General features: G+C 37.5%; 1 protein-coding gene across 2 annotated transcripts in view; it reads right to left on the reverse strand.

The window, feature by feature from the left end:
• Positions 1-9,792: 9,792 nt before the first annotated feature.
• SP3 (Sp3 transcription factor) overlaps positions 9,793-12,527 on the reverse strand; it is a 29,839-nt gene continuing 27,104 nt past the window's right edge. For both annotated transcript variants that reach the window (XM_065751417.1, XM_065751415.1), the window contains 2 exons: positions 11,913-12,109; positions 9,793-11,584 (listed from right to left, as the gene is read on the reverse strand). In XM_065751417.1, coding sequence (XP_065607489.1) covers positions 11,268-11,584; positions 11,913-12,109 — 514 coding nt within the window. In that variant the 3' untranslated portion in view covers positions 9,793-11,267. The remainder of the gene's footprint in view (positions 11,585-11,912; positions 12,110-12,527) is intronic.

Genomic DNA, 12,527 nt, shown 5'->3' on the forward strand with positions numbered 1-12,527 from the left:
GGATCTTCAACAAAAGATACCTTCGCTTCCACTGCCAACCCTTAAATGAGGTCTGGGAAGGGGTGGATCCTGGCTGTACCCCTCCCTTCCTGTCACTCAGGTTCATTGCATGCACCTGAGCTCCCTGGGTTGGCCCTGCCTTCCCACCAGGTGCTCAATCACTGGTTCAAGCCCTGACTCAGTATTTCTGCTACACAGGTGACTTCATATCACTCTCTCCATACATCTCTGGAGTAGGCCTTAGAGAAAGGTGATCCATGAAGATTGCAAAGCAAAAGGACACAGACGGACTGTAATCATTTGTTAATTTAATTCTAATTCTAACATAAAAATAAGTGATGAGTGTTTTTAGCATTGTTCTTTCTAATTTATCTCTTACATAATAAGGTTAGTCCTTACTACTCAAGTTTTGTGTTTCTATGTATATATGTGTGTGTATGCATTTATAGAATAAACGATACCAGTGTATTTACAATACAACAATATTGCAGATGCAGCCTTACTACTGTTGGCATTTGTTACTGGTCATCATAACAACAAAGTCAAGGAAAAGCCTTATAATTTCTGTATGGGGAAAAAAAATTACTATACTTGTTTCGATTTCGCTAATCCAAAGGAAAGCGCGTGATGAGAATTTCATACACATCTTTTTGTTCTCTGCTCTGTTCCCAGACACCGAGGTACACACTGATGATCAGACACACTGAGTACTTAACCTTCAGCTCCATTCATGGTAAATTTGTTACTGCTGCTGCGAACTCTTCAGGCTTCTCTTTGCCCCTAAGGACATGAATAAGATATGGGATCTGATTTGAATTTATGTTTAGATCAAGTATAAATTACTCCTTATTTCCTTTTACGTTTATTAATTTGGGCTTTTAGTTCTTGCCTCATAAGCATTCTAAATTGAGAAACACTCTGAAACTTTTCACTATGATATGAGCACCTTGTGAAGGAAAAGTCTGTACTGTCTGCCAGACAGACCACAACTGACTTTCAAGACACTTAAGATGGCAGTCACACAGAGTTTTGGGATACGCCTCATTTGAAAAACCTAAAATTATTTTTCTTCCATGGGAGAACTTGAGAAGTATTGATTTAAACCCTCAAATCACTGAACATCAAATTTAAACCCTTACAAATCCCTCCAATTTTTTGCTATTTGAAAGAAATTTCTATTCATTCTGATTCTTTAGGGAGATCTATAGGGACACTGAAACCATAAATTTCCTGCTCAAATTTTATCTTCTTTCAGAACTTGATATGCTCACGAAGTAATCTTTAATAGCCAGATGCATAAATTGGGTGCAAGTCCAAGGTATAGGGACACAGAGTGAGAGACATAACTATGTCTGTTTATGCTTTTGAACAACTGGTGACCCCACTATCAGCCAGGCTTATGGTGATGATTACGTCCTTCCAATATACTGCTCAACAATGAAGTTTAACAGAGTTGCTTTACCAAGTACCCGAAAATCACTGTCTCAATTTCCAAACGCAGAATCTAGTCTATATAAGTTGCTAAGTAAGGCATCTAGAAGTACTCAAAAGATCTGCTCTCTGGGCTAGTTGGTACTTTTCTGAAGATATTTTCTTTTCTTCTTTTCTTACTCAGATGGCTTCAAATGGTGATTTGGGCAGCTGGAACCTGTGGGCATATTTGCCTCATTACATATATTATTTAGTCAGCTGGAGCAGATTTTTTGCTAATACACAGACGGACACAGAAAACCTTCAAAGACCTTACAAATGTACTTTGTTTTAAATGTAAATACCACCCTGGTATTATTAATAGCCAAACTAGCTTGTTTCTCTTAGCATTCTATGCCTTATATGCCAATAATCTCTGGGCTTTATTTTGCCTGATATAAATTTTCATTAAGCCTGAGGAGGACTCTTTCTGTCTTTCCTGACTGATTTGGGTTTAATTGGCCTCTAAGGATAGTAAGCTGCTTGAGGGTTCTTTTCGAGTCTGTGTTCCTCTGCTGCTTTGCCAAATATTTTTTTTTATTTCATCTGGCAATTTGTTTCCATCAGCTTCTTTTCCCCATTTTCCTTGGCACAGGCAACACTGCTACATTTTTTCTCATTATATTTCATAAACAACCCTCATCAGTGTTCTCTGAAGACACACTTATCACGTGGCTCTACCTTTTCTTTCCAAGTTGGTTCTGATATGCCCTAAAAAAATGTTTTGTTAGAAGATTTTTGTACTTTGTCTCTGCTCTAGTCTACTTGAACTTCCATAATAGATGTGTGGGCTGACCACACTATTTAACCTCTTTCCAGTAAGGCCAAACTGAGTATAATAAAGTTAGAACATAATTGAACTTGATATATAGACACACCATGAAAAAGATAAATCTCTATAAGAAACTCAAAGAATTTTGTTATAATTGCATAATTTCCCAACTTTTCTTTCTCTTCAGTGAGGGTACAGAAGCCACTATTTCAGCAACATATTTCCATGAGCACTACTAAATCTCTTATTTGCCTTCTGAACTTCTAATCATGTTTTGATGATTCCACAAATAGTGCCATTCTTTCACAGTAATTAGCTGGTTTTTAAGCTGTTTGCTCCCACTTTGCTTTATCAGGCTCTGTCTTCAGCCTGTAGTCTTCTATACAACATTTTTCTGTTCTGAAAGTACATTTCCAACCATAAAGTTTGTCGCCATCTATTCAGAGATGATCAAAACATCCGAATCAATGGTGGTTCCACATGCCCAAGTACTCTAAGAGCCAAGCTTTGCCTAAGAGAGGTTTTTCTCTCTTACAGGTGATATTCAGGGTTTCAGTAGTGTAAACTACAGATTTTGAAACATGACATTCTCAAATAGGTTGTGGTCTGCCACGATCATGTCATTATTCTGATTTTCAAGAGCCTTTTAAAAATGGAAAACAACTTCTGTAGGATTTGGTGAAGTTCTGGATAACAGTAGTAGAAACTGTATTGGGAGGAGTGGTGCAAATCAAAAAATTATTGCACAACATTTTTTATGCCAGAGAACTCAGGTATGCACGGGAAGGATAAAAATATATATAATTTGTACCTTCTGTAACAGGGAATGAAGACAGAGAGATTCCAGAAAGATAAAAAGAGAAGGGATAGAGAGAGAAAGTGCTAAGATGGACTGAGAGATAGCTGACAGAAGCTGTCTGCTTCTGACTCAAATGTAGTAGATGTTTCCCATTAAAACAGCTGTCTCAAATTAACATCCTAAATGAAATTCTGTATCCACTGAACAGCAAGACAAAATTTCTTGGAAAAAAAAAGGATTTACTCTTCAAGATAAAACCAAGTAATTGGATGGGTATTTAAGACCACCATTACAAGGCTTTCCGTAGGCTTTTTTGAAATGGAGAAAAACAATGAAGTAACTAAATACAAGTTTAACTATTTCATGCAAACATGCTTAACTGGCTGATTAGAAGCAGGAGAGCATAGTCTCCTAGTTCACTTGCCTATAACCAAACTTGGACCTTCTCACTACCCTTCCTCAGAACACGAAAAATTTTCATGTTCCAAGAAGGGGGAATTTATCATAACAAGGGTTAATATTTCATGGTCTCGGTAGATTTACATATACAAAGATAAATCAAAAGATACAATATCTCTTTTGTAAGCTCAATAAGCATCAGATACTGTACCTGTGTGTTAGCCTGCTTCTGAAGTCTTGGCTTGGCAGGACCACACTTTACTCATCTGATAAGCAGAGTCTTCTGCATACACTCAATTGACAGGTTGCAAACCTTGGTGCCAAACATAAAACAAGAAAAGAACGGAAAACTTATGGCCTCAGTGGTCTTTTCCAGCTGTCACTGCTTCAAGTGTTCCTTAGATTAAGCACAGGTTAAATTAAACTCAAAAGGAAGTGTCATTTTAAATTGCAGGGATCACTAATATGTACTAACAATGCATCAGAAAAACAAATCACATTATGCATGCATTCACCAGTCTTTAAGCATTCAGCCTGCAAACTGTTTACATTCAATATGTCAAACGTGTAGTTTGTTTTTTGCTGTTGTTTTGTTTTTAAATTAGGTAACTTTATTATTATTTCTAAAATGCACTGCGGTGTTTTACAGTTATTTACATGCTCTGACTCCAAAATGTACAATCCCTTTTTAACATACCTGGTGCTGAACTTCAAAACTAGCCTGTTTCTAAGCTGTGGGAAAAGTAGGCTTTACTGTATGAAGTTACATAGATTGGGTAAAATAACTCTGTGCTGCTTTCAAAACCTATGTGGTGTCTGAACACAGCTATCCACAAATAGCTCTTCTACCTTATTTAACCTCACAGAGGGAAGAGCTGCTAACAGTGACACTGGACCACAGCTAACTCCCTGCTCCCTTTTCAGTTTGTTTTTCACACCCTGCCTCACACACATGGACCAGATCAAAGCTTTAACCACTTTTACCCCAAAGCTTTCTGTCTACCACTGATAAACAAGGCTGACAGACAGGAGACACCTGTTGCTCTTACTCAAGAGGGCAGGAGGGGCCAAGGGGATTCTCAGAAACTTGGAGAGCTGTGGGAGAGGCTTAGCGATGCTGAAAACAAAGGCAGTGAGAGGGCTGGAGCTGGGAGGTAAAAGTTTACGCCCTGCACCTGCTCGTGAAGTGAAACCTCTGTACTCGTGTTTGGTATCATGCACACAGAGAGGAAAAGCTGTAAAATACGCCAGGTCCTGCTATTTTAATCCTTCATGTAAGTATCAGATGGAGGAGATCATGGTTTTCTTTTTTTAATGTTTTTCTCTTTTTCCTGAAGAAAATATAAGAGAAGTCATGAAATGACTTAAGTATTGATATCTTTTTAAAAGGTGTGTTATTCAGAGAACATACTTGAATAGCTCCCTTGGAAGCATGTCAAGCTGTTAAATAATTATGTATTTAGGACACACTATATTTAGAAAAAAACATCTATGAATGTACATGGCAAAATTACTACTAAATCCTGTTATCTCAGACAGTAGCTCTGGCATAAATAACCACAGAATTATAGGCTTTTTTTTTTCCCCTGGGACTTCAGCTAAGAAAGGAAGACCCAGGCCTGCATGTGACAGCGCTCACATCTGCAGCGTCCCTCACGTGGCTCCATAACTAAGCAGGCATACCTGCACCCCAGCCCACGCGGCCCTCAACCCCTGCTGGGCCCCGATTACCCCTACATGGGGAAGAATGGAGGGGAGACTGAACATGGGGCCACAGAGCCTGCCCTAATGCTAGGCTGTGGGGTTCCCCACCACAGGACCTGGACCCTGACCCGAGGCAGGCCCCTGGTGCTTCATTTCCAATCCGGTTCCTAAGCCCTGCTATTATCATATTTAAAATGAAGTGATGGGATTCTAAGCTAAGGCACTAATTCTAATTAATGCATATCTTCCTCCGTTGTAAAAGCCTTCGATAAGACATATTTTGTTAGATAAAAACTTATCTTGACAATAAAAGTTCTCAACTTATAAAGCATATCTATGGCAAACCTTGATCTAGCATGCACTGTCTTGGTTTGCAGTGCCATCTGAAGGGGCAAGTGACCTGGCAGGAGAATTATAAAGGGGAAAAAACAGCACACAATGCAGAGAGAACTGAAAGGGAGTAAGGAGTGCTTTGAAAGCATCATGAATGCTGGAAAGCACACAAGTGTGTGCTGCAATACAGCCCTGTGCCAGCCACACTGAAACAATAAATGCTTGTTTATGTTAAGTCCATAGCCTGCATCCCTGCTGTGATCCAAGGCTTACACAGAAAGAGATGCAGGCAATGCCAAGTCAGATTATGCTGAACACCTCTGAAACAGATGGAGAACATGACCATAAAGAGTAGAGGCTTGGAGAAATGGAAGGACTGGTGGACAGTCAGTCACAGCCAAGCTGGCAGTACAAGAAATGCCTTCTTACGTTTCTGAAGCCGGGCTTTGTACTGGTAAGTCTCCCATTTGTATTATTCATAGTGCTAGAACTACACTCTAGTAGTACTGGGGAAAAATAACGGTTCACAGAACATGCAAAGTATCTCTACTACTTTCCCTATGTACTGTTAATGATTCGTGCACTGGCCTAGACACAAAGAATAGAAATGAGGAATTAATTTAACCATTAAACATAGGTATGTCTAATCAGAAACACCTTCATGATGCCTCACCATGGGGCGAATATATGCAATAGAATCCAAGGAATGGTTGCTTGCAGCATAATGGATAGGCTGTTATTCTCCCAGATGTGTGTCTAGCAAATCAAAACACAACCTGATAGAGGAAAATATCCAGTTAGGAAACATCTTTAGAGAAACAGCTTATGTTGTTGTTGTTGTTCATGGATTAGAAATCAAATTCTATTAACAACTTGCATAGAGGAGTAAGGTCGATAGAAGCACAAGGGAAAACTCCAGAATGGAGTGGCCTGATGTATGGTACTGCTTTGGTTAAAAGATTTCAATACTATGTCCACACCCAGCTCAAACATCTGAGTACTCTTTTCTTTTGATGGCCAACTTTTCTTGAGAAATGTGTTGGATTATACAATGCCACCTATCAAACTGATTATTTATGGTAGAATGTTGCTTGCAACTGGGATCTAGCAGCCTATAGTCATTGCAAATATATTCTTATTCAAGTACTACTGTGGGAAAAATAAGATACAAATAGAAGCAAATCTTAAATCTGTAGACATGCAGCTAATATGTCCAAGATTTAAGCTGCAAGTCCTTTCAGAAGAGATGGGAAAGTTGTAATACTAAGTCTCGCTTTGGAACTTTTCTTGGTGGTATCCATCTCACGTTAAGTTCAGAATCGATGCAAGTGGGCTTTTCAACTGAAAAGAAAGTATAGCAGGGAGTGAAAGGCTATGTCCTTGCTGACAACATTTAGAGCATTCTTTCACCCATTTGGTAACATTAGGACTTAAGAACACATATCCCAATTTACCTTGGCAGGCTCAGTCAAGTGTAAGGAGGCAAAGTGAGCTCTGAAGTTACACAGAAACTGAATCAGAAATGTCTTCTCTGACTTTCAAGATGAAAGAAGTAAACACGTGTAATTTCTTGCATAAAATGTTTCCTTTTGATACCACCACCCTTCAGGGGCTAGATCACAGAATAACCTGATGGAAACCAGCAGCATCCACTGGCATGCAAAGTGGATGAAATTCCTACCAGAAATGTTGCAGGTAGCACAGGGTCTTTCTCTTACAGGTGTTCAGAGAAGAATAGCTGTGTATAATTAGTTTGCAGACTTTGTTTTGTGCTTTCACTGATTTCAAGATATGCAAACCTTGAACTTCCCTTGTATGGGCAATTTCAGGTCCCAAAGACCAATAAACCACAGGACCTAGCATACGTAATTTGAAGCTAACTATCACTATGACAGATAAAACATTACCGTGCAAGTGAACTGTCAGCTACGCTTCTGGCTGAAAGCAAAAATTTTTCATATTACTTCACCACATAGGTATATACAGAAAACTGTAACACAGTGGATTTGATACATTATATTCTTACATTCCAATCAATCAATCAATCAATAAATAAGCAAGCAAGCAAGCAAGCACAGCTCTAAGCAAGTTAAATCCTTGGAATAAAAATAACAATAACAATAAAAAAAAATCAACCAACTAAAAATCCCCATCAATTGGGAAGGTGTGATCACATTTAACCACTGATCCTTTTTGGAGCAATTCTTGACACTGAATAGAGCACCTACAGATCTGAGTGTGATCCTAACAGACACCCCACAAACATGGATTTTAGGAAAAATGTGCCAGAATATACCATAGTAGTAATGAACGGCAATTCTACAGCATCACATGGTGGTAGTCTCTTTATAGAAAAGATCATCTGCCAGGTAAGATCTGAGTGAGCCACATCAGCCTCGTCCAGGATATTCACAAATGCACACACTGCACTTCTAATGGTAAAAAGCTGAAGAAAAGCGAGCCACATGCTCATTCATTTTTAAAGAAACTAGTACCTATTTGACAGGTTACTACTATGCCATTCCCTCACACCCTAACACCAAAAATAAATTACTGGAGAACATACCAGTTTCCCTGGAGTCCTTGGGAAGGCTCCTTTTAACTGGTTTCAGAATCTCGCAATACCTGAAACCAAAGCCTGATGTTTCTTGTTCAGAGGAGCTGAAAGAAGAGCTCTTCTGAGAGAAAAATCTTTCTTAAAACCAGAAAACATGCTCTTCACAATTGTTTAATTCTCCCTACAATCACACTGCCTCTTGGCTTGATAAACAGCAATGATTAAAACCTTCTCTTCTCTGCAGGAATTGGTTATAGTTTGCAAATAACAAAGATCAAACCCTAATTTCATTCAGGAACAAGCCCAGAAATTCATAGATTGCAGCAGATATATGTCCAGACCTCATACTTACTGAAAAAGAATATCCTGCTGTTGAAATAGAAATCATAGGCCTTTCGAGCTCATGCTGTTGCAGAACCAGTTCTAAGGTCTTCTTAATTAGTAATTACATCAAAATTCAAGAGATAAATCATCCAGTGATCTAAAGACTATCATACTAAAAACCAGTACCAAAAGCCTCCTATGAAAATAAGTATGTAAAATGATACAGATTTCACCATCAAGAAACGAGAAATGTGGCAAGCAAGGACCTTCAGGAACACATAAAGAACCATGATTCAGAGATAAGATCAGAAAGTCTTCTATAGACTGCACAGCGTTGTTGTGGTATCGTAGGACTGACATCCTTTGTGCTAGAGGTAAGATCTCTCAAAAGTCATCACCATGCAACATGTGAAAATGCAGCAGCATTTTCAAATATAAACACCACGTCCTGTGAACTGAACAGCTATCAGAAACCAAGTCCACTCACCTGCCGAAAGGAGATAGATTCAGAGAACATTAAAATATTCACAACATGCATGGAACACTGCAAGTTTAAGCAGAGCTCTCATCTCCTACGCCTGCTCTTCTGCCTTCCCAACCAATTCCACTCTCCCATTTCATTAAATAGAAGATTAAACTGATGGTGAATTAACTCTCTTTTCCCTTACCTGTCAAATCGTGTTTCTCTGAGTCTCAAAAGATTTGCATTAATTTTTTTCTTCCATTAAACTGCAAATGCAGGAAATCTTCCTTTCTTGACTTCTTGCAGCTCTCTTCAGCTGAGCTCTACCTGGCTTATAAATTTTCCATGCAGTTCTCTGGCAGCATGATGCTCCAAGACTTCAGACCCCTTTTGTCATAGATACAAGCTTTTCACCTTCATTCTAGCACCAAATGCAACAACAAGTGTCTTTACCTCAGTTCTCACTGGTCCTTCTTTCTCCAACAAAAACTTACACCTCAATCTACCACCCATGTTTTTCAAGCTTGCAGGCTTTTTCCCCTTGTGCTTATTATGCCTTCCCATGCTTTAAGCAAAAGGCCATTGTAATTTTTGGAATCAGTTCACCATGCAGTTTGTATGTATTGTTGTATTTCAGCATCATGGGATCTAAATGCAACTTCCTACTTCTAAAGGATAGGGCTTCTATCTATGTATGTATTTATTTACTTCATGGTCTACCCAGGTCAATAACAACTAAGCACAGCACCTCCAGTATAGTACATGAATGCCTGGGCACTGTCTTTTATGTTCTTTTGAGAGAGAGAAAGAAGTGGTACCTTACCATCTCCACGCCCATAAGGAAAGGAAACAGCATTTTTATTTCCCCCCACCTATTTCCCACCATCTGAAGAAAGAAAATATCCCAGGCAGTTCAGATACATTACGAAATTACATCTTATCTGTTAACAAAGAAGTACAGTAAACTCAAGTCAAAAGAAAAAAAAATAGTGTTTTATTAACTACCACACTGTTATAATACACTTTAAACGTACAATAAGGTAGCCTTTAGATTTGAGGTGGTTTTAAGAATAACAAATGAACAGATTTCCAAATGTTTGTAAATAGGTGAACTGCAGTAATTATTGTTGTACATTTTTGGAAAATGGTATAGCACTTATAGACTGGCTATATAACTTCATTTTGTACATTTTTCTATAATTGAAAATATAAACAGTAATTAAAAAAAGAAAATTCAGCATAATAAAAAACATATATGTTTATCAGTTAAATGTACTGGATACATACAATTTTTAAGGGAAGAAGCAAAAAAGGAAAGATGGCTGATATTTAAATGCAGATTGACTAACCAAAAACTAAACAACAAACAAATAAAAACCTCATAAAACCCCTAGTTCACTATGACTATATCCATATGTTTAGGAGTACTGTCAATATGGAAGTGATCTTTCCGTTGTACTTGCATATGTTATATTTTACTGGTAATTTACATGATGGCTTTTAAGGCCCTGGCAGACAGATGATTCTGAAAAAAAGTATTTTGATAAAAATCACTGCTGAGACGCAATACACCTTATTTTTGGTCCTCCAATGTTCAAGAGAAGGGATATACTTCACTATAACATTTGCCTTACCACCCAAATGCCTCAACCTATACATACTTTTTTTAATTTTTTTTTTAACATTTTAAGTTTTTTTTTTTAACATCGGTTATATTGCCCACCTTGGTTATTGAAAGAATATTAACAAGACATCATTTTGGCAAATTAAATCTTAAACATGGCTTTTCAATAGGATTTAAAAGGTGACTATCCCTAGAGTTCCATGTTAAAATGTAGTTTTCAAAATCTTACAAGAGTAATGCTTAAAATATTGTACATAGTTAACCTAATTAAAATAATTAGCTTCAAAATGACAAGTTGATGAGCTAAGTAAAGCCTACACTATGTAACATTTGCTTGGAAACTTGATTTGTCAGTTATGCATAATAAAAATTCCAGTCATCAAGAAAATTACAAAATTTCTTTTATCATAACATGATTTCTTTTCACCCATCAACTTCTTTTATCTTACAATAGATAAATACCAACATGTTCTCATTTTTTTTTTAATTTTTTTACACTAAACCACACAGGATTGATGCATTTGGTTAGACTACCATTTTACCATTCCCATCGTTAAATTCTTTTTTTTTTTTTAATATAACTTGGTAAAATTTCATCTCTTCTAGATTCCAAAAGTACCTACAAAACCCATGCAATTTTACCATTTTAATATACTATGGAATATCATACAAAGTAAGGCATTTCAGTGTCATGTATAACCAAGTTACTGTCAATCCAAAAATTTCTGCACATCAATAAAAAGATATCTAAGAACTTAGGAACAATATTCTTCTCACTACTGTATAAAAATAACCACAATTAATAGGTATCTTGTGTAATATTTACTCCATTGTCTCGTTTCCCGAAACTGTGACAAGCTGTAAAGGTATTTCAGTGTTGGTAAGAATATCTTGATTGCTGGTGCCAGATGTATTAACAGTTCCTATTCCTGAAACAGAACCTTGTTGAATATTTGCAAGGATAAGCGTTGTTCCTCCTGCAGTAATCAAAGTATCATCAGATGTTGCTTCTACTGATGCCAGCACTGTACTGCTGGAGTGAATACCTTTCTTATTCTGGTGTGTTTTAATGTGTTTGGCAAGGTGGTCACTTCTCATGAAGCGTTTTGAACATTCCGGACAGACAAATTTCTTCTCACCTGTCATACAAGACAAGAAAAGACAAAAGGAGAAATATGAACCCAAGAAGACCAAGCACTTCTCATCTGGTTCAAACAAATGAAACTCGCTGTTGAACCTGAATCAAAGTATTTTGACTAAGGTAATTTAAATTCTAAGCTCTGTTTCTGGATCAATAAGGTTGATGCTTTTCTTCCTAAAGAAACCAAAAGCACCTGATTTTAGAACCACTATGCTACATAAAAATCAATCCAATACAAAGATCTGCTTTCCTCTTAAAAACTATTTATCCAAGCCCTCTCTGTGACATTTCTGTAGTAAAAGGCTCCAAAATCAAAGATTGGAAACCTGTGTGCGTTCTTCGGTGTCGCTGAAGCTCATCGCTGCGGGTGAACCTTTTGCCACAGAACATCCAATTACAAACAAACGGACGTTCTCCAGAATGCCAGCGGAGATGAGCTCTCAAATGTGAAGTCTTCCCATATACTTTGCCACACCCTGGTATGTGACAAATGTGTTGCTTCTTTTTTCCCAAGTTGGAGCCTCTGTTAAAAAAAAAAAAAGGGGGGAGGGGAATTTATTCATGTATTCATTCTGATATCCTCCTCAACAGTGGCTACATACATAAGTGAAGCTACATATACCAACATATTTGCAAACATATCTGAGTGGTTTCTTATTTTTGTTTTAAATAAAAGTACACTCCATAAGAAGATGGAACTAACATTTATAGCGATATCCCAATTCCACAAACTGTAAATTCAACAGCACATAAAGTTCAGGTAATCTTGAATGAACATACATGTTTATAAAATTATTACAGCAGCTTGTGCTACTTTGAAGTGCTCATATTTTAAATTTATCCCAATTTCAGCTTTGGCAAAAAACAACAACCAACCAACCAAACAAAAAACCAAACAAAACAAAACACCAACAACTGCAATTACGAAAAGGGAACCTAGA

This window comes from Cyrtonyx montezumae, unplaced genomic scaffold (assembly GCF_038088225.1).
Source record: "Cyrtonyx montezumae isolate F1298 unplaced genomic scaffold, pur_monq_1.0 scaffold_7, whole genome shotgun sequence".
Lineage (NCBI taxonomy): Eukaryota > Metazoa > Chordata > Aves > Galliformes > Odontophoridae > Cyrtonyx > Cyrtonyx montezumae.